At 32.6% G+C, this 24,775-nt stretch overlaps 1 protein-coding gene across 1 annotated transcript in view; it reads left to right on the top strand.

Moving 5' to 3' along the window:
• The window catches only part of LOC148312159 (semaphorin-2A-like), a 425,950-nt gene that overhangs the window by 380,899 nt on the left and 20,276 nt on the right, over window positions 1–24,775 (top strand). The window contains exons 4-5 of the mRNA XM_088277685.1: window positions 19,081–19,251; window positions 20,975–21,245. Coding sequence (XP_088133811.1) covers window positions 19,081–19,251; window positions 20,975–21,245 — 442 coding nt within the window. The remainder of the gene's footprint in view (window positions 1–19,080; window positions 19,252–20,974; window positions 21,246–24,775) is intronic.

The raw sequence follows: 24,775 nt of genomic DNA, 5'->3' as shown, positions 1-24,775 counted from the left end.
GAATTATCCTTTGGCTGGCGATGTAAACCACAACACAGGGCCGTACTCGGAGCAAGCGCCAAGGAGACCAGGCACAGAATCGAACCAGAAGCGCCCGACATGCAACGAGGTTACTGTACCTACAAACTACAAAGTTTACGGAATCCGTTTCTGCGGAGATTGCAGAATACACCTATCGAACTGAATTCCTAATGAACGGATGTCTATAGTTTTGGAGATTTATTGCAGCTACAGATTTTTTTTAAAAAGCAAACAACCCAAACATTTGAACAAAACATGTCGCTAAAAATAAAATAAGTATATTCATTCATTCAAACCCTTATCCGCATCCCAATGGTGCATAGGGCACTGCATCATATAATATATCAACCCCCTAACCGCACCCCAATGCACCAAAACGCAGTGTTATCTTGATCGTTAACACATGAAGGAAAGGTGATCAGCCGTCCGCTTCAGGTACCAGTCCAGGGTAATATTGAATAAATATTACAGTGAAAAAATCACTTAAATAAATATTTGAGCCCCCTGGGAATTGAACCCGGGACCTCCAGAACGGTAGCCGAGCGTGCTGACCATTACACTACGGAGGCGGACATATAAACACAGTGTTACCTTGATCGTTAACACATGAAGAAAAGGTAATCAGCCCTCCGCCTCTGGTACCAGTTCAGGGTAATATTCGATAAATATAAAAGTGAAAAAAATCACTTTTTTTAACCCCTCTAGGAATCGAACCCGGGACGTTCAGACCGGTAACCGAGCGCGCTGACCATCATACCTCGGAGGCGGACAAAAACAATACAATAAATAGTTACTTTTATTCATATATATATATTTTTTTTCTATATGAGTAATTCTAGATCCATAATCCACCCCTGTCGCGGTAGAACAAACAATTTTCCGAAAGTGAACTGCAGAGGTCGTTTGTTTTCGTTCGCGACCGCCCGCTGTGGTCCAGTTCAGTTGGTGGACTGCTCTAAATCATTCAAATATTTCTCCCGAAACCAAAAGCCTAACGATTAAAGTGGAATTGTTTCGCACCGCAAACTTGGTTTCGTACCCCTGCTACACCAAAAAAATCGACCCCTGTACCTTAATAGCAGGTAAAAATAAGGCAGTCCACTTCCGTAGTGTAATGGTCAGCGCTCGGCTACCGTACTGGAGGTCCCGGATTCGATTCCCAGGGGGGGTCAAATAAATCAAACTGATTCTCTCACTCTTATATTTATTGAATATTACCCTGGACTGGTGTCTGTCTGCTGTGCTGGTCGGGGTTGTGGGCGTCTGTGTACCGGCCAGCGTCGGGTCGGAGTCGTATCTAGCTGACTAACTGAACTGAATACTTATCCCTTTCACTGCCTACACCGGGGTACTTCTAGAAAATTTGGTGACGGATTTACAACTTAGTTCAAAAAATTGCTTAGCAAGAGCAGATCTGTCATTATTTTATTTTTTTAATTAATAGATTATATACATTCCATACAAAAGATACAATAACAATTTACAGTATACAGGTTTTACAATGAAATAAATTAATTTAATTAAATCACTTTCTACGTTATATGTATTTTAAATAAATAAAATATTTACAAATCCCATGATAGGCTTTCTATTTTCATTTCAAAATTGGGTCTTAAACAATCATTATCTATAACGCTTGTTAGAAAGTAATTAAAAACACTTTGTTATTATTAAAACCCTTTTGTCTGCCTAAACACCCGGCTTTCCATATATCTCTTTGAAACCTTTAATAACAGACTGCGTAATTCTTCAACAGAAGTGGGAACCCATCAATCGATTTCGACTTTGTTTCCCATTCCAGCCCTCCCGATTCCACCCTCCCTATAGTAGAGGGATGGGACCTGGTGTTGTTTGGATTTGACCACTTCCAAAATACTTACGCGTTACACACCACAAGCTTGGATATAAAATATGCAGTTGTTATATACGGACACGAGCATTACAAACTATTTTTTTTTATTATTAATTTAATGTATTTCAGTTTTTTATTTATTTTGAATTAAAAACTGTTCTTTAAAACCAATGCGTGTTTGGTTTCAAAAAACACACACACACACACACATATATATATAAATATATATATATATATATATATATATATATATATATATATATATATATATATATATATATATATATATATATATATATATATATATATATATATATATATATATATATATATATATATATATATATATATATATATATATATATGTATATATATATATATATATATATATATATATATATATATATATATATATATATATATATATATATTTATATATATATTTGTATATATATATATATATATATATATATATATATATATATATATATACACATACATACATTTGTAAATCAATATAATATGCGGGTTAGATTTAAACAACCCCTTTGATCGTAACATATGAAAAGGAAGTTGAATTATCCTTTGGCTGGCGATGTAAACCACAACACAGGGCCGTACTCGGAGCAAGCGCCAAGGAGACCAGGCACAGAATCGAACCAGAAGCGCCCGACATGCAACGAGGTTACTGTACCTACAAACTACAAAGTTTACGGAATCCGTTTCTGCGGAGATTGCAGAATACACCTATCGAACTGAATTCCTAATGAACGGATGTCTATAGTTTTGGAGATTTATTGCAGCTACAGATTTTTTTTAAAAAGCAAACAACCCAAACATTTGAACAAAACATGTCGCTAAAAATAAAATAAGTATATTCATTCATTCAAACCCTTATCCGCATCCCAATGGTGCATAGGGCACTGCATCATATAATATATCAACCCCCTAACCGCACCCCAATGCACCAAAACGCAGTGTTATCTTGATCGTTAACACATGAAGGAAAGGTGATCAGCCGTCCGCTTCAGGTACCAGTCCAGGGTAATATTGAATAAATATTACAGTGAAAAAATCACTTAAATAAATATTTGAGCCCCCTGGGAATTGAACCCGGGACCTCCAGAACGGTAGCCGAGCGTGCTGACCATTACACTACGGAGGCGGACATATAAACACAGTGTTACCTTGATCGTTAACACATGAAGAAAAGGTAATCAGCCCTCCGCCTCTGGTACCAGTTCAGGGTAATATTCGATAAATATAAAAGTGAAAAAAATCACTTTTTTTAACCCCTCTAGGAATCGAACCCGGGACGTTCAGACCGGTAACCGAGCGCGCTGACCATCATACCTCGGAGGCGGACAAAAACAATACAATAAATAGTTACTTTTATTCATATATATATATTTTTTTTCTATATGAGTAATTCTAGATCCATAATCCACCCCTGTCGCGGTAGAACAAACAATTTTCCGAAAGTGAACTGCAGAGGTCGTTTGTTTTCGTTCGCGACCGCCCGCTGTGGTCCAGTTCAGTTGGTGGACTGCTCTAAATCATTCAAATATTTCTCCCGAAACCAAAAGCCTAACGATTAAAGTGGAATTGTTTCGCACCGCAAACTTGGTTTCGTACCCCTGCTACACCAAAAAAATCGACCCCTGTACCTTAATAGCAGGTAAAAATAAGGCAGTCCACTTCCGTAGTGTAATGGTCAGCGCTCGGCTACCGTACTGGAGGTCCCGGATTCGATTCCCAGGGGGGGTCAAATAAATCAAACTGATTCTCTCACTCTTATATTTATTGAATATTACCCTGGACTGGTGTCTGTCTGCTGTGCTGGTCGGGGTTGTGGGCGTCTGTGTACCGGCCAGCGTCGGGTCGGAGTCGTATCTAGCTGACTAACTGAACTGAATACTTATCCCTTTCACTGCCTACACCGGGGTACTTCTAGAAAATTTGGTGACGGATTTACAACTTAGTTCAAAAAATTGCTTAGCAAGAGCAGATCTGTCATTATTTTATTTTTTTAATTAATAGATTATATACATTCCATACAAAAGATACAATAACAATTTACAGTATACAGGTTTTACAATGAAATAAATTAATTTAATTAAATCACTTTCTACGTTATATGTATTTTAAATAAATAAAATATTTACAAATCCCATGATAGGCTTTCTATTTTCATTTCAAAATTGGGTCTTAAACAATCATTATCTATAACGCTTGTTAGAAAGTAATTAAAAACACTTTGTTATTATTAAAACCCTTTTGTCTGCCTAAACACCCGGCTTTCCATATATCTCTTTGAAACCTTTAATAACAGACTGCGTAATTCTTCAACAGAAGTGGGAACCCATCAATCGATTTCGACTTTGTTTCCCATTCCAGCCCTCCCGATTCCACCCTCCCTATAGTAGAGGGATGGGACCTGGTGTTGTTTGGATTTGACCACTTCCAAAATACTTACGCGTTACACACCACAAGCTTGGATATAAAATATGCAGTTGTTATATACGGACACGAGCATTACAAACTATTTTTTTTTATTATTAATTTAATGTATTTCAGTTTTTTATTTATTTTGAATTAAAAACTGTTCTTTAAAACCAATGCGTGTTTGGTTTCAAAAAACACACACACACACACACATATATATATAAATATATATATATATATATATATATATATATATATATATATATATATATATATATATATATATATATGTATATATATATATATATATATATATATATATATATATATATATATATATATATATATATATATATGTATATATATATATATATATATATATATATATATATATATATATATATATATATATGTGTGTATATATTATATATATATATATATATATATATATATATATATATACATATATATATATATATATATATATATATTTATATATATATATATATATAAATATATATATATATATATATATATATATATATATATATATATATATATATATATATATATATATATATATATGTGTATATATTTATATATATATATATATAAATATACATATATATATATATATATATATATATATATTTATATATATATATATATATATATATATATATATATATATATATATATATATATATATATATATATATATATATATAAAATAGATATTCGAATAGTGAAATAAGGAAGGAATGCAAAGCTGGGATAAGCATTATCGATAAAATTATGAAAGGTGTGTTGAGATGGTTTGGACATCTAGAACAAATGAGTGAGGAAAGGACGGTAAAACAAATTTATGAGTCGAATGTAATTGGGAAAAGAAGCAGAGGAAGACCGAGAAAAATATGGCACGATCAGGTATGCCAAATACTTAAATGGTCAGGTTAGGAGTCAATTAAGTAACAATCGGCGGGTATGTACGAGGAGATGCATGAACGTGGAAGAGGCGAAGAATGTTTGCAAAGACAGAGTGGTGTGGCGTTCTATCCTCTCTGCCTACCCCTGCGGGGAAGCGGCGTGATGGTTAATTAGTAGTTAGTTAGTTATAATTTATATATAGTAACTGTGCAGTAGTTTGATCATTTCCTAACAAGGCGAAACTGTTGTCACGATTTTTTTAAAATAAATATCCAAATTGGTAGACTCTTACAATCTGTGATCGATTTCAATATTTAAAAACTTGAATTATGAAGTTCTTCTATTTAAACTTTTTCTATTTCAATAAATGTGAATGATAGATGTTCGAATGGCGAAAAAATGAAAGAATGCAAGGCTGAAATAAGTATTGTCGATGAAATTAAGAAAGGTGTGTTGAGATGGTTTGGGCATGTGAATCGAAAGAATGAAGAAAGGAAAATCAAATAATTTTTAGAGCTGAATGTGGTTGGTAGCAGAAGCAGAGGAAGACCTAGGAAAACGTAACACAATCTAGCATTTCAAATACTTGAAAGTAGTTAGGTCAGGAGTCTGTATAATCGGCGTGTATGTATGAGGAGATGCATGAATATGAAAGAGGCGAAGATTGCTTGCAAAGACAGATTTGTGTAACGTTCTATTCTCTCTGCCTACCTCTGGTGTGATGGTAATAGTAGTAGGTATACATATTTATTGTTTAAGCATTCACTGAATGATTAAATTATAAATAAAACACTTGTTTTTTTTACTACTTTAGTATTATATTTCAACATTTTTAATAAATGTTTTACTTAGTAAATATTACTTTTTATTAAATCATTTTCAAACACCGTATGTTGAATGTGAAAATGATGCGGAATGCATCGAAACACGTGTCATAGTAGATTTTAATAAAAAGTGGTATTTACTAGGTAAAACATTAATTAAAAATGGATAGATTTTACCACAAAGTGACTGCCAAATCAATTAATGAAATTATATTTTAATGACTTGTTTCTTATATTTATAATTTAATTTATAGCAGTATATACAAACATTATTGATGCAAAAGTAGAGGAATATAAATCCACGTGTTGCCTCTATTTACCAGTGCCACACGTGATACATAAGCGAAACGATACGCATATAGACCGTTCTCTGCGAGTGTTGGAATAGAATTACCAGAATTTAAGTGTAAATTGTGAATATTTGAACAAGCCCGACTGAAAACAATACTACCCTTGTCGATCTAATTTAATGAGATCGATTCTTTACGGTCCGGGGAAGGGGTGCGAAGACAATTTGTTTTATTTCGACACTAAAACAAACGGGGAATTTCTCGCGAGTGTCCGTGAATATTCCCTTTATGTGGAAATCCCGTTTTTTTCTAAAATCCCGGGAAATTATGTAGAACAAAGGACTCGAAGGTAAATTAAGTTGTCGAATCCATCAGGCAACTAATTGAAGGTATTGTCTATTTTACTCATTATTTTATTCGTTTTGTCTTGTTTTTAGGCGTACATTGAATCCTTCGGGTTTTACACAAAGCAGGATAAAATATTTACTTAGCGGAATGTATTTACAATATATAATAGAACGAAATGATGGATTATTGAATTTACCATAGAGGAAAATATTCTTTCGAAAATCATGTTAATATAATTGTTTAAAGCCAGAATAGAAAAAAAATACACTTTGAAATAAACAAAGAGTTTAGTAATTAATAATTGAAATGTAACTTTGTTTTTTAAATCACTATGAATATTTTATAGTGATTTTTTAACAAAATAATATTTTAATTATGGAATGAAAAATCGCAACGTTACTGCTTCAAATATAAATTATAGTTTATTAATTGCATTTTTATATTTATTTTGTTTTACTTTATAAAATTAAATAACTTTTAACCACTTTTTTATTAATACAATTTAACCTACCGGTTTCGACAAGAACCTTGTCATCATCAGGGTTTATTTTAATTCAAAAACATTAAACACATTAAAAACATTAAATACCTACTCTCACCAAAAACTTCCACACACTCCGTAAAAATCCTAAATGTTATTTTTATAAGTTTTTTATAAGTTTTTGGAAGTTTTTGGAAAGAGTATTTAATGTTTTTGAATTAAAATAAACCCTGATGATGACAAGGTTCTTGTCGAAACCGGTAGGTTTCTCCATTTATAAAAAAAGTGGTTACAACTAGGTTATTTAATTTTATTAAGTTTATAAAATGTGCCACAAAGTATCTGCAGAAAATATTAAAAAAATATATATTTTGTTATTAATTGAATTCCTTTTTTCATTTTCTTGTATTGTTATTTGCTTTCATATTCTATTTTATATACTGCATATATAAGATTTGTATTATTGTGTCCTTTATCCGCATTACATATATATATATATATATATATATACATATATATATATATATATATATATATATATATATATATATATATAAGCATACAATGTAAGATATATGCAAATCAAAGCGTTATCTTTCTTGGTAAAAATCTCGCTTTAAACGTGATATGATTCTGAAATTTGGCCAAGTTCCTTATCGATGTATTAGACCAATCTCGCAAGGACGCAGGACCCGATAGAATGAAATCCTCCGCGCGAGAAGTCTCGTATTTATTCTCAGGCAGCAGATGTCGGCAGATGCATTATATATGAAGGCGGGCTGAACAAAAAGTCGGCTGTAGTTCTCTTTATATTATTAAATTAGTCCCACCGCATCGTGCCGCAATTCTTTAATTTGGACCGATTCCGGGTGAATGAAATATCGGATATCCCTCGAGGATTTTCATATTTTTCCTCCCCAAAACGGGCAATAAAACTTCGCGTTTCATTTCAGCTGAACCAATTTCAATTATTATTTCAACATTCCTGCCGTTTTTTATTTTAGTTGGGACCATAAAAAAAAAACTTTCACAGTTAAGAAATAAGTGTATTTTAACTAAATGACCATTGCGTCGCTTCACCGCAGGGGTAGGCAAAGGGAATAGGACACCATATCAATCTTTGGCAACATTATTTATTGTAACTGCAGACTTAGTAGAATTCCATTTTTAATTGGCATTTGCATTGACATTTAACTACATTGCTTATCTTAACATTCATAGAAATCCACATTACCCACCGTAATACCCACCATTATATGAACTCCTAGACTTAATAATAGCAATTTTTGTTAGTATAAAAGAACATTTTAACCTTCAAAAAACGCCTGAAACATCATTATCTTACCTTAGAACCCTAACTGTCCATCTCCTCCTCCCCTGACCCCTCCTCTCTTTCTTAAACTTGCTACCTGATTCTACCTATTTATCATTAGAATCCTAGAATACTTTTTTGTCTAATTGTTAATAATTGTTTTTTAGTTTTTTGATAAAATCTATTACATCAGACAATAATATGTATTAACTTTTAAAAACGTCTGAGACATTACTATCTGTCATTAGAATCCTAACTGTCGATCAAACCTCCTCCCTCTACCTCCTTCCCTAAACTCCCTTCTTCCTTTGCCCTCCTTATTATCGTCTTTTGTTAATTTATGTTTCTTTTTAAATGTCAATTTGTAATTTATGTTTTTTTAAATGTTCAAGTACTATCTGCCCACTGATTGCAAACGGCTATGTATGGTATCAAACGTTTTGATCAATATCACTTGTCCGTCTTTGGTCGGTTGGAAGATATTGCTTTTTAGCAATAAGCCCGCCAATGTATTTTTTTATTTTCTGTACATGAAGTTTAAATAAATAAAATAAATAAAAATAAATAAAACATTTTGTAAATATTTTTAGTCAGTGTTTGATAATGTCTTAATAAGACGAAATGCGTCACGTATTGACATATACATAAATAAATGTAGAATTCAAATCCAATGAACCTTGTTTAATTTTGTATATGGTATATTACCCAACAATTTGCCAACATTATTCGCCTTTTTCAAATTAGCGCATCTCCTCATATATACCCGCCGAATTTTTCCGACTGCTAACCTGAGCACTTCTTAAAATACTCAACCAAGTTTTCTTCTGTCTTCCTCGGTCTTCCTCTGCTTCATTAAATAAACAAATAAATCAATATCTTGTAAATTTTGTATCAAAGCAGCCGGTCGTACATAAAAGGTATTATCACGGTTCCTGTGTTAATCTCTTCATACATACCCGCCGATTAGTCCGACTCCTGAACTGACCACTTTCAAGTATTTGAAATACTTAATCTTGCCATGTTTCGGTCTTCTTCAGCTTCTATCAACAGCCACATTTGCCACATAAATTTAACCCTGATAATAAATTTAATATAATGATAAATTTATCATAGTTTTGCGACATAAATTTAACCCTGATTATAAATATGATATGATAAATTTAACTATGATATGATAAATATGTTATGTTAAATTTAACATAATTTTGCCACATAAATTTATCCCTGATGATTTTACCACATAAATTTAACCCTGATGATAAATTTTGCCACATAAATTTGACATTGATGATGACAAGGCTCTCGTCGAAACCAGTTTGAGATAAAAATACCAGTAAAAAGTGGTTAAAAAAGTTGTTTTATTTTATAAAATTTATTAAATATGCCACAAAGTATCTACAAAAACTTTCAAGAAATCAGCAATATTTATTTTCACCCCCTCCCCCCTGGGAATCAAACCCGTTACCTCCAGCAGGGTAGCTAAACACGCTAACCATTGCACCACGCAGGCGGACATAATAATAATAGAAGAATAATAAAAGGTTTAAAACTGCACATTTAGACCTTGGAAAAGTACTCCGATGCATTTTAATCAGCAGTGCAGTATGCAAACATGCATTTTTTCTGATAATAACATAATAACTAGACTGACTGCAGTCCCCGGGGTAGGTACTCATTAAGTCCCGCCGTATTCACGTTAACTTTAGCCCAGAATTACGTTCCGTGTAAGCTCGTATAATTTATGCCCATGTGAAGGGTTTGCAGCTATTAATGTTAAGGGCAAATACTTATAAACAATGACTGGGCGATTTAATACTTCCCCCAACTAATTTAAGGACTCTCGTGAGTAATGGACGACAATGTTTAGTCTTACAATATATAATACACCAAATAATGGTGATATAACGAAGGAATGCAGGGCACGTGCCCAAATTTTTGTTCACAAATATATTTACAGACTGGTACAAAATTAATCACTGTATCAGAATATTTTTTTTTTTAATTAACACTTTAATATACCACTTAATTGAGTTTCATTTATATATAGGAGTAGTTTTGAAATCTTACAGATGTTTTCATCTTCTGGTAAAAATAATTTTAAAAAAATTAAACACTTATATTATTTATTGATTTGGCAGTAACTTTGTGGAATGACATGTTAATTATATTTTAAAAATTAAACACTTGAATATACCACTTTAATGAGTTTTATTTATAAATAAGACTAGTTTCGAAAACTTACAGATGTTTTCATCTTCTGGTAATTTTTTTTTTTAATTAAACACTTATATTATTTATTGATTCGGCAGTAACTTTGTGGAATGACATGTTAATTATATTTTAAAAATTAAACACTTGAATATACCACTTTAATGAGTTTTATTTTTAAATACGACCAGTTTCGAACATTTACAGATTTTTACATCTTCTGGTAATTATTTTATTATTTAATTAAACACGTGTATTATTTATTTATTCTGCATTAACTTTGTGAAATTACATGTTGATTTTTTTTTCAAATTAAACACTTGAATATACCATTTTATTGAGTTTTATTTATATATACGACCAGTTTCGAAAACTCACAGATGTTTTCATCTTCTGGTAAAAAATAAAACTATCCGAAGATGTTGACATTTTTGAAAATGGTGCCGTACGTCAATAATGTTTGACATTTCGCTCACTCCTTTCAACAACGTCATATATCAAAAAACCTGATTTTTCAGGAGATCGTTTTTTAAGTTTAAGAATATAATAAAATGTAATAAAAATAAATATCAAGCCACTTATTGAACTATTTAGTGTGCAACAGATCTTTTTAGGTAAAACCTGAATGTTTTTTCTCCATTTGAAAAGTATTTGGTATATTTAAAAAAATTAATTAAACAATAAATACCTTTCTTCAAAATGCAAAAACATCACTTTCTGCCCTGTAGCGGGTAAATATTAAGTTAAAAATATTCCGCTTTTGCTGGTATATATATATATATATATATATATATATATATATATATATATATATATATATATATATATATATATATATATATATATATATATATATATATATATATATATATATATATATATATATATATATATATTTATATATATAAATATATATATATATATATATATATATATATATATATATATATATATATATATATATATATATATATATATATATATGTATATATATATATATATATATATATATATATATATAAATATTACATTTTCTGGTCATTCCAAAAACATGCACAACTGAAAATTTACGATTTTTGATATATGACGTTGTTGAAAGGAGTGTGCGATTTGTGAATATTTGACAGATTAAACGTGTCGCAAAAGCAATCATCCAAATTTGTATTGTATATACAGGTGACGCAAAATAAATCATCCTATCTGAAGATGCTATAATTTTTGCAAATAGCGTCTTACGTCTTGAACTTAACAGCCGCATTATACAAACAAATTGATTAAACGGACAAAAATGTATGTGTCCGTTTATTTTTCCTTATTTCCGTAAAAATGATAACATCTTCCAATAGGGTGATTAATTTTGCGCCACCCTGTACATACGTATACATCCACACTCCCATCTTAGTAGACTTTTTCATCTATGTTGAGATACTAATTAGAATTTCCTTTTTTTAAAGGAACAAACCGCAAGGCTTCTATTTTAGAAGCTTATCTGCAGGTAGAATAGTAAGAATAAGGAAGGTAGATGTGAAAAAAGCATCACAAACGCCAATTAAAAATAAATATTTCATGAATTCATTTTGCGATTGATGGAAATCGAACCCACGGTGCCAGTTTCACAGTCGAGCGCCTACCCAACTACGCCACAACGCCTGTAAAAAAGTTTGTTGTCAAATAAAGTTCATTTTTACGGCAGTATTTTAAAAGTGAGCACAATGTAAGGTCGGGTCGCCAATCGATCCAGATTCTTAACAGTGAAATTTTATCATTTTACGACTGTCGAGAGTAACGCACGTATCGTTAACTGAATCGGCACTAAATGGAATCGTGCGTAAATTTACCGTGCCAATAAATAAAGCCTGTCAATAGCAGCGCCTCCCGCCGCTAAGGGAGAGTCCCGGCTAGGCGGGCAGCTTTTAGAGCAAACAGAGCTTTTGATCATTCCCGTCACCGAAAGGGTAGATTTTCTTTTAAGTACACCAAATTGCGCGGCGCTGCAGGAAATTGAAATTATGACACCGCTTCTGTGCGCTCGTTAAAGGGATTACGCGAGTCAACCCTTTACTAAGGGTGTCCACGGCAACGTGCCACCCTTGACTGCCGCCCGAGCCGACACACAGAGGGATGAAATGCTTCATATTTACATTTTGACATCCAATACAGTTTTTTTAAAGGAATAACCCGCAAAACCTATATTAGAGGCTTGTTTGCAGGTAGGATAGTAAGGATTTAGAAGGTAAATGTGAAGAATAGATCACAAACACCCATACTAATTGAAAATAAATATTTCTCTGATTAATTTTGCGATAATTATAACTAAATAACTTACTAACTAACCATCACGCCGCTTACCCGCAGGGGTAGGCAGAGAGAATAGAACGCCACACCACTCTGTCTTTGCAAACATTCTTCGCCTCTTCCACGTTCATGCATCTCCTCATACATACCCGCCGATTGTTACGACTCCTTACCTGACCACTTTCAAGTATTTGGCATACCTGATCGTGCCATGTTTTTTCGGTCATCCTCTGCTCTTTTTTCCACTTACATTACTTACATTAGAGTGAAAAATCACTTTCATTTATTTTACCTCACCCCTGAGAATCCAACCCGGGACCTTCAGTACGGTAGCCGAGTGTGCTGACCATTGCACTGCAGATGCGGACAAATTATAATATTTGCTGGAATTTTGTGTCCGTTATATCCGAAGTTCTAATCTATTTAAATCTATTTCAACTGGACCTCTAATTTCCATTATCCTCTGAGGTTCGATATATCGAGGTTTTACTGTACTCGTATACATTTATTTTGCTTGTAAACACATTATTCTCTATTATTTTTTGACATCTCATCAAAGATGAAGAAGAATATGGAAGTCTGTGCATTTACGGAGCTGACGACCGTCATAGGCTGGTTTAAGTGATCACTTTACACACGCGTAACATTCACCAATTCTACCCATTATTGACAACCACACTACTCAAATTCTTGGAAGTTCTATATATATTAACCAATTTAGAAACCTTGTTCTTGAATCACTAGAACTTCACTAGAGACATCTATTGGTGAGATGTAAAGAAGCTCTTTATTAAGCAGAAACTCTTATATTAGTATGTGAGATCCGAATCCTGGATTTTAATCACACACATGAGAAACGCCAGAAAATACATTTTCATTTTTATTATTTAAGCGTATAATTTGACCAGATAATTTATTTAAAAAAATTGTGAACAAGTATTTCGACACACTCAAAATGTTGTAAACATTATTCTATTGTTATTATTAATGTATTCTTGTTGTGATTTAAAGTCCTCCTCTTAATGTTGCATCCCCTAGATCCTAGTTCGTCCTTCGTCCTTCTCGCGTGTCAGACCGTCATCTTATCCTTCCTAAAATATTCACACCCCCTCGGAGCACAGCACACATACAATACACAATGACTCGTCCTCCAGAGGCAAGGTGACCGCCTTGTAGCCGTGTGGGTACCTATTTGTGTTTACGGTCCAAGTTTCCCGCTTTGATAAATCGAAAATGAACCGAGATGTGGATGGATTCCTTCAGTCGGCAGTAAACGGGATTTGGTCGTGCATATTGCAAGTAATGGCCTTGTTTGTGATTCGAAGACAGGCAGATAAAACTAAATATAACATGGGTACCATGGACCGGCGACTCTAAAAATGTGTTCCGCAAAGGCCTCTGCGACAGCTCTGCCGTGTAATACTATAATAAAAAATGTTAATAAAACAATTTAGCTTGTATGTAACAATTAGGTGACATGATATACGTAGATATAGGTAATTCAATTTAACATATAACAATAATACAAACTAAGCCATGTTCTCTCCGATTCCGCGGCTTCACATGTTAGCCAACGCTTTTGAAAGTATAATTTTATTAATATATTGTTATCCACCTTGAAGTCTGTACTTTCTCAGCATTTCTTCTCCATGTTATAGTGGATAAATTTAAACGTTGTGTTTCACTCTCTCTTACTGCTCGCTGATAGTGTGTGAAGGAGACGTGTATTTGTATTTGTTATTATTTTATAAATATAAATGTATATATATATATATATATATATATATATATATATATATATATATATATATATATATATATATATATACATATATATGTATATATATATATATATATATATATATATATATATATATATATATATATATATATATATATATATATATATATATATATATATATATATATATATATATATATATATATATATACATATATTTATTATATCTGAATATATGTATATTCATATTTAAGACATTAGCCGTTCAATAAATAAATAACATAGATTTATATATTAAATGTTAAAATCGAGTACTGCTTTTTTAATCTTCTAATTTGTATGTTATTGTTAAAAACACCTTAAAATTATAGTTTTGACAATTGTTTCGCCTTGTTGGTATGGCATTTTCAAACGAATGACATTCGTTTGAAAATGCCAAAACATGATTACGTCACATATTGTTAGTTTACAGCAGTGTTCCGCAAAGTGTGTGGCGCGGTAGTTGGTGTTCTGCGGAAAAAGCGTCTAGTTTTGTGAAGATAACACTTACAACTTACAAATTTTGATCATTTGTGCTCAGTTCAGCAGACTCACAATTTTAATAATAAATCAATATTAAATAAGCTTTATTTTTTTTTGGCGTACCTCTAAAATTTCCTGATTTTGCAGGTGTACCTTGAACAGAAAAAGTTTGCGGAACACTGGTTATCAATTGTAGTATAGATAGTTCAATCCTTTATTATTTTATTATGTACGTATTTTCTTTTGAAATTCAATTAATGCTAGATCGTAATTGTTTAAGAGAACTTTTTAATCCGATAACGCTGAATGGAAAATGTTTCCCCTTCACAATAAAACAATTCGTTTCGCATTCAAGTCACTGGCGGAGTCGGGTGTTGGACACTCAATAACCAAATTATGGACTTGGGATGGGAGCGATTCAATTATAAGGCGATATTCAGAGAACATTATTCCTCTTTTGCTCTGCAAGTCCTCCATCTTTCCGAAACAATCATTATTGTGTTATCAATCCCTCTCCCCGACGACTCGACGCAGTGGTGTAATCCAAGGAGTAATTCCCGGCTCTTCCCGTTATTCCCGCGAATATCTTAATCCTCGCTAAGCTCGGCCTACTTAGTGGACTGAGGAGTTAGGACAGGCATGGGGAACCTTTCAATTTCAAAAGGCCACATTCACTTATCTGATTCAACATGAGGCCGCAGTAAAGAAAACTTTGACACCCCTCATATAAACTAAATGTTTTAATTATTTCACAATATAAATTGTTAAAAGTGCAAATCAATTTGTTAATCGTCAAGCTGCGTATCTATAAGAAACATAGATTTATATTATCCACTGACACTTCGTGATGGAATTGCATTTTTAATATATTATTAGATTGAAACCAATATTTTTAGCTTTTCCACTTTATTTTTATTTGACCAGCGACCGGGTTTCGTCGTTACCGACATCATCAGACTGGTCATCACCAGTCTGATGATGTCGGTAACGACGAAACCCGGTCGCTGGTCAAATAAAAATAATGTGGAAAAGCTAAAAATATTGGTTTTAATGTAATAATATTATGGGTTCTAGTTGAACACCAACTTAATTTAACAGAAGGGAAGCAAGATGAAAGCGGATTACTTTTAACACAAATTTATTCAGTTCTAGAAAATTACAGTCAAGAAATATTTAAGAATAATCGCGTGATTCTAATGTGAGAACAGTTGGAGGACGTGTCGATCACTGGACGGGCGGTGACGGAATGTGACGTTCTGGTTCCCGTTCGGTGCGAGCTCGGTTTGGGTGTTCGATTATGCTCGTTCATTCGATTGTTGTGGGTCGCCACAATATATTATAAGAAACATACTTAATACATAAAAAAGTACGTACATTATTCAAAATACTTGTTCATGTTACAAAGTTTGGTGAACCACCAACCTTTGATGACTAATTTGCATCTGCTTTTTGTTAGAAAGCATTTGAATACTTGGTGCTCAAAGCGAGCTCACTAATTCTTTCTCGCTTACACATCAGTAATCTGTTTTTTTTTTTTAAATTGGTATCAGTCAAAAGGCTGCACTAGAATAGCCAAAAGGCCGCATGCGGCCTTAAGGCCGCAAGTTCCCCATGCCTGAGTTAGGAGAATAAAACATTTCTCACCCTACGAAGCCTTATAAGTCTATTCCAGTGGTTTTCGATTAGTAACATCGGGGTACATCTTAAGGGCGCTTGTGCACTAGACGGGATTCAAAAATATATACTCTATCGGAATGCCAATTCGCCCACTCCTTTCGAGAACGTCATAAATCAAAAATCGTTAATTTTCAGTAGTGCATGTTTTCGGAATGCCCAGAAAATGTACTATATCCCAGCATAAGCGACATATTTTTAACTTAATATTTACCCGCTACGGGGCAGAAAGTGTTGTTTTTGCATTTTAAAGAAAAGGTATTGTTTAATTATTTTTTTTAATGTACTAAATATTTTACAAATGTAGAAAAAACCTTCTGGTTTTTTACTTAAAAGATCTGTTGCACAGTAAAAAGTTCAATAAGTGGCTTGATATTTATTTTTAATACATTGTATTATATTTTTAAACATTAAAAACGTTCTCCTGAAAAATCAATTTTTTGATTTATGACGTTCTTTAAAGGAGTGAGCGGATTGTGGGTTTTATTATTTAAAATAATTGTATACTTGAAAACCCTGTTAAAAAATACTTAAAAACATCGTTGTATTTCAAATTCCGCTATTTTCATGGAACTTGCCTTCTGACCCATATCGGCCTATCAGAGAGCTGAGAGATGACATCATTATCGGTTTGTGTCTTGTGTTTTTTTTTTAAATACAGAATAATTTTCTTAAAAAATGGGAAAATTCTCCATTTCATAATATTTTATCTAAAGATAGACAAAGATAGGATTTTGAAAGTAGGCGACACAAATGATGAATTGTTTTGAAAATCTATTGTATTGTATTAAATCTATTGTATGATAGTGATGATTTTTGTAATTGATAATTTTTATTAGTGTTTTCTTAACTGTTATTGCACATATTTTTGTTAATATTGTTAAAGGCATTAGCCGTAACTAGAATAATATAAAATAAATGCTTAATTTAGTTTCTAAAGGTATATTACATCTTGCTTTTAGACTGTACAATATTTTGCAGACCTAGCAAATATTTGAATAGCCCAAAAAATCTATAATCATATCATATTTTCTGATGTTACAAATATGTATAATGTGTTCCTATAACGTAAGTATATTTGGGCTAGCTTCATTTATCAATCGACTTTTAATAACGCTAAATGTAATCGGCTTGGATTCAATCCTTTGATAATGAGGCATAAAACCTCATGACAAGCTTTTTCCATTCAAAGAGTTATGTAGCTTCAAAGATATCTTGGAAATAAAACCCGATTCATACAAAACACAATTTATAAGTATGTATTTTCTAATAGGCTTAACGATATCATTTTAAACCAGTTATTATACAATCTGCTTCCATTATCCATAATATACAAAAAAATTAAATTAAACCCTTATCCGCACCCCAATGGTGCATAGGGCACTGCTTCATATAAACGCAGTGTTATCTTGATCGTTTACACATGAAGGAAAGGTGATCAGCCCTCTGCTGCAGGTACCAGTCCAGGGTACCTAATATTGAATAAATATTACAATGAAAAATTCACTTACATTTATCTGACCCCCCCTGGGAATCGAACCTGGGACCTCCAGAATGGTAGCCGAGTGTGCTGACCATTACACTACGGAGGCGGACCATTATCCATAAAGTCATTAAAAATAAAAATAAATCTTACTACCTAACTAACCTCTGCTCCTATACTAACTACATTCGCGTCATAAATGTGTCTTACCGTTATTTCCTCACTCATACGTTCCACATACGCAAATCGCCTCAAAAACACCTTTCTTAATTTTAACGATTATACTGTTCTTTGCTTTTAGTTCTGCATTCTATCCTTATTTCACCATTCGAATATAGATGTGTGCGTGTTTATATTCTTTAATTTGAAAAATATTTATTATATATTTTTTTTTTTAATTAAACAACACCTTTTCTTCAAAATGCAAAAACAACACTTTCTGCCTTGTAGCGGGTAAATAATAAGTTGAAAATACGCCGCATTTACTGGGATATAGTACATTTTCTGCTCACTCCAAAAACATGCACAACTGAAAATAGACGATTTTTGATATATTTATGACGTTGTTGAAAAGAGTGAGCGATTTGTATTCTTCAGTAAACAGAGTATGTTGTAGTATGATTCCTCCTGATCGACAATTTATCCTTCTTTTTCCAGAGGGACTCCCTATCGCTAGAGCCGAGCAACGTGGCGCAGTGCGTGTCTAAGGGCAAGTCGGAGCACTTCGAGTGCAGGAACCACATCCGGGTCATCCAACCCCTGGGAGATGGAGAGAAGCTGTACGTCTGCGGGACCAACGCACACAGCCCCAAGGATTGGGTGCTCTATGTAAGTTACCAAAAAAAATCATCATAATAATACACGAGGACATAATAAAATACATGTGGAGCCGATAAACACAACTGCTTCATAATATTTTTTGACATCTCATCAAAGATGAAGAAAAATATGGAAATCTAGGCATTTACGGGGCTGACGACCGTCATAGGCTGGTTTAAGTGATCACTTCACACACGTGTAACATTCACTAATCCTACCTATTATTGACAACCACACACACACACATAAATATATATATATATATATATATATATATATATATATATATATATATATATATATATATATATATATATATATATATATATATATATATATATATATATATATATATATATATATGCATATATATAATAATGATAAATCTTTATTCCAGCTTGACTAAGTGGTGGGTGCAATACTTAGTCAGTCCTATATGTTTCACAACATTTTTTTTTTATAAAATGAAATTAAAAATAATAAACAAATAAAAATTAAAATTATGAAAAGATACCGTAAAAGAAAAAAAGGAAATTTGGAGAATATATTTGAAATATATATGAACCAATTTAGAAACCTTGTTCTTGAATTACTAGAACTTCACTAGAGACATCCTTTGGTGAGATGAAAATAAGCCTTTTATTGAGCAGAAACTCTTACATTAGTATGTGAGGTCCAAACCCTGGATTAGTCCCAGAAGCGCAGGAGTGATCACCTTGCCTTCATATAAGTAACGACCAAGATAAAATTGCGACAATACGACGCAGTGCCCTATGCACCATCGGGTGCGGATAAGTGTGAAAAGAAAGAAAATTACTAAATAAAAACTCAAAAAAAATATTTAAATATTTAATCTTTGTGATGTTTTGGTGACCCAGCATTTATGAAATAAGCAAACGTTTATATGAAATATTGTACATTAACACAATGAGTATATAAAATAAGTATTAAGTTATTTGCCAAGATTAAACAATGTTAAATGTCAAAGGTAAACATTAAAACAGTTAACAAAAACGCTTTCAAAGCGATAAAAGGTTTTATTGTGAATTAAATTATTGTGTTGTCCCAACAAAAAATGTACATCAAAGAAGAGACACGACCTTTATATAATATTTCATGGTCTTTAAATTGTTTTATTCGGATGAATACCTGCTCCAAAGGGTTGTCGCAATTTGGGAAAATACCTAGATATTTGAAAACGAATTATCTTACAAGTTGAATAAATGTATCAGCTTTAAATTTTTTAATTTTTTAATTAAAATGTTGCCTGGAAAAAAACCACTAAATTTTTTAATCTATTATCACACGCGTTTCGATGCATTCGTTATCAAATACCTTAGTATTGCCGTACTACGGTTGCCCCAAGAGCTACAAGTGGAGGCACAAACAGATCTTTGGGATCTAGAAAAAGAAGAAGAAGAACATAGAAGTCTGGGTATTTTGCAGGGCTCATGACCATCTATCATAACAAGTGTTTTATCGTTTTTTTTAACATCCCAACAAAGATGAAGAAAAATATGGAAGTCTGGGCATTTACGGGGCTTACGACCGTCATAGGCTGGTTTAAGTGATCACTTTACACACGTGTGACATTCACTAATTCTACCCATGATTGACAACCACGCTACTCAAATTTGAGAATTGTTTTATTTATATAATCATGTCTTACCACAAAGTGAAAGCCGAAATAAAAAAAAAACAAGTTTATTCTTTTATTATTTGATTGTTCCAGCTGAACTTGACGCACCTCCCGCGCCACGAGTACATCCCCGGGGTGGGCATGGGCATCGCCAAGTGCCCGTACGACCCCTCGGACAACTCCACGGCCGTGTGGGTCCGCCACGGCAACCCGGGCCAGCTGCCGGCCCTGTACGCGGGCACCAACGCCGAGTTCACCCGCGCCGACCCCGTCATCTTCCGCACGGACCTCTACGACTTCCGCACCGGCCAGAAGAAGTACCACTTCAAGAGGACGCTCAAGTACGACTCCAAGTGGCTGGACAGTGAGTGTCTCCGACTTTCTAGTAGTTGGTAGTGATCCAATCAAATAATGACTTCTCTGCAATCCTTCCAAATGGCTGGTCAGTGAGTTTCCAATCTAATCAAATACTTCCAAGTATCTGGACAGTGAGATTCTCGAACATTCTAGTACTTTGCAGGGATCTACAATCTTTTCAAATGGCTGGACAGTTAGTTTCTCCAACGCTCTAGTAGCTGGTAGTGATCCAATCAAATAATGACTTCTCTACAATCCTTCTAAATGGCTGGACAGTTAGTTCCTCCAACGTTGTAGTAGTTTGTAGTGATCCAAGCAAATTATGACTTCTCTACAATCCTTCCAAATGGCTGGACAGAGAGTTTCTCCAATGTTCTACTTGTAGCAGTTATAGGCAATCCCCTCAAATACTTCCAAGTGTCTGGACAGTGAGATTCTCGAACATTCTAGTAGGTACTTTGCAGTGATCTACAATCTTTTCAAATGGCTGGACAGTTAGTTTCTCCAACGCTCTAGTAGTTGGTAGTGATCCAATCAAATAATGACTTTTCTACAATCCTTCCAAATGGCTGGACAGAGAGTTTCTCCAACGTTCTACTTGTAGCAGTCATAGGCAATTCACTCAAATACTTCCAAATGTCTTGACAGTGAGATTCTCGAACATTCTAGTACTTTGCAGTGATCTACAATCTTTTCAAATGGCTGGACAGTTAGTTTCTCCAATGTTCTACTTGTAGCAGTCATAGGCAATTCACTCAAATACTTCCAAATGTCTTGACAGTGAGATTTTCGAACATTCTAGTACTTTGCAGTGATCTACAATCTTTTCAAATGGCTGGACAGTTAGTTTTTCCAACGTTCTAGTAGTTTGTAGTGATCAAATCAAACAATGACTTCTCTACAATCCTTCCAAACGGCTGGACAGTTAGTTTCTCGAACGTTCTAGAAGTTTATAATAGCCATAGGCTATCAAATTCAATACTTCCAAATGTCTGGACATAAGAGTTTCTCCATGTTCTAGTACATAGGTACTTTGTAGTGATCTAATCAAATAACTACTTTTTATTTCTTTTTTATCTGTATCCATGTCAGAAAACTACCTCCAGGCTCTTCTGTTGCTCGCTATCTGCTCCTTGCATTCTCCAATGTACAAAATTCGATATTTTTATTAATGATTAGTATTATGATCCATGCAAATAATTATATAATATTATACTTATATAGTATGTTTTTATAAAAACTACTATTGTGTATCTATTGTGTACTATTGTGTAGCTTTTCTGTTTAAAATGTCATTGTTCGCTCCTGGTATATGTATATACAGCAACACCCTGAGCTGCGTCACCTGAGACTTACGTAAATTAGCAATTGCGTTAATGTATGTAAATTGCAAAAATTAATGGAAGTACTGAGAATCACTTGCCAACGTGTATCGCGATTACATATTACATATTCAAAGTAATTTTTATGTATGAATATGAGATAGAGAACATTCCGACATTATACTCATCGTATTTAAAATTCATGCAAGTATTTTTTTACTTCTTCAATTATCCTATATAGATATCTTACCTGCAAAATTACAAATTCAATTTTTAAAATCCATTTTTTTATTTTATTTTATTTATTCAAGAATCGTACAGCTTTACATATAAAAAAATAATGTAATAAACAATAGTTACATTAAAAATAATAAACATTACATTACATTAACAAAAATAGCTACGTTAAAAAATAACCCTATTAAACAATTCCACATTTATGTTATAATAACTATTCAAAAGCATTCAGAGATTTAAAAAAAGGGTATGGTATAATAGAATAGATTTTGCAGGAAGGAGAAGGAAAGGAGAGGAATTAAAGAGGGTGGTTAAAGGATTTTTTTTTCTAGGTAAGAAGTTTAAAAATAAGAATATATTTATAAATATACATACATACATATACATATATATACAAACGCATTTTAATACTTTATTGTGACACGTGTTTCGATACTTTGCTGTACTGTGTTTAATAATGATATTGATTACAGCGAAACACATCGCTCACTCCTTTCAAGAACGTCATAAATCAAAAATCGACAATTTTAAGTTGTGCATGTTTTCGGAATGTCCAGAAAATGTACTATATCCCAGCAAAAAAGGCATATTTTTAACTTAATATTTACCCGCTACAGGGTAGAAAGTGTAGTTTTTGCATTTTGAAGAAAAAGTATTGTTTAATTATTTTTTGAAATATACTAAATGTTTTTCAAATGGAGAAAAAACCGTCAGGTTCAACCTAAAAAGATCTGTTGCACAGTGAAAAGTTCAATAAGTAGCTTAATATTTATTTTTAATAAATTATATTTGATTTTTAAACTTTAAAAACGTTCTCCCGAAAAATCAAGTTTTTTGATTTATGACGTTCTTAAAAGGAGTGAGCGACATGGTCACAATAAAGTAAAAAGTTTGTGGTATACAGACCAAATATTACGCCACTCTGCACGGGTAGGTAGAGCAACAATCTGTCGTTAAATACAATCGATCGCCTCTTCCACATTCACGCATCTCCTCATACATACCCGCCGATTATTAGGACTACTGACCTGACTACATCCTGATTAGTATTCGCCTCATAAATTTGTTTTACCGTTCTTCACTCTTTCAATTCATATGTCCAAAGCATTCTTACACACCTTTCTTAAATTTATGCCCCGTAGGAAACGAAGCCGGGACACCCAGTATGGTAGATAAATGTGCTAACCACTGCACTACGTAGGCGGATAAATATTGATAAATAATATTTAATTAGAAGCCAAGAAACGTCTGTAAATGCGAATTGAATCGTATTTTTACTGTAAATATTTCCATACTTAGAAGGTACATATCGATATATATATACATATCCAAAAATTATCAATTTTCAGTTGTGCATGTTTTCGGAATGCCCAGAAAATGTACTATATCCCAGCAAAAGAGGCATATTTCTAACTTAATAATTACCCGCTACAGGGCAGAAAGTGTTATTTTTGCATTTTGAAGAAAAGGTATTGTTTAATTTTTTTTTTTAATGTACTAAATATTTTTCAAATGGAGAAAAAGTATTCAGGTTTTACCTAAAAATATCTGTTGCACAGTAAATAGTTCAATAAGTGGCTTGTTATTTATTTTTAATACATTGTGTTATATTTTTAATCTTTAAAATCGTTCTCCTGAAAAATCAAGTATTTTGATTTATGACGTTCTTGAAAGGAGTGAGCGATATGTGTCTCTTGCTTTCAAAATCCGCCAGATCCGATTTTAAAAAATATATATATATAATCTATCGGAATGCCAATTGTGGGTTTAATTGTTTAAAATATTTATATACTTGAGAACCCTGCTAAAAATACTTAAAAACAGCGTTGTATTTCAAATTCCGCTATATTCATAAAACTTGCCTTTTGACCCATATCGGCCAATAATTGTTAGATAAAAAATTAAGATGACGACAAGATTTTTTTTATATTGAATAATTTTCTGAAAAAATTATAAAATTCTCTTTTTCATAATATTT

This window comes from Brachycentrus maculatus, unplaced genomic scaffold (genome assembly GCF_059751285.1).
Source record: "Brachycentrus maculatus isolate JH-2025_06_01 unplaced genomic scaffold, ASM5975128v1 h1tg000049l, whole genome shotgun sequence".
Lineage (NCBI taxonomy): Eukaryota > Metazoa > Arthropoda > Insecta > Trichoptera > Brachycentridae > Brachycentrus > Brachycentrus maculatus.
Note: the sequence above shows the minus strand (reverse complement) of the source record. Positions and strands in the feature narration are given on the sequence as shown.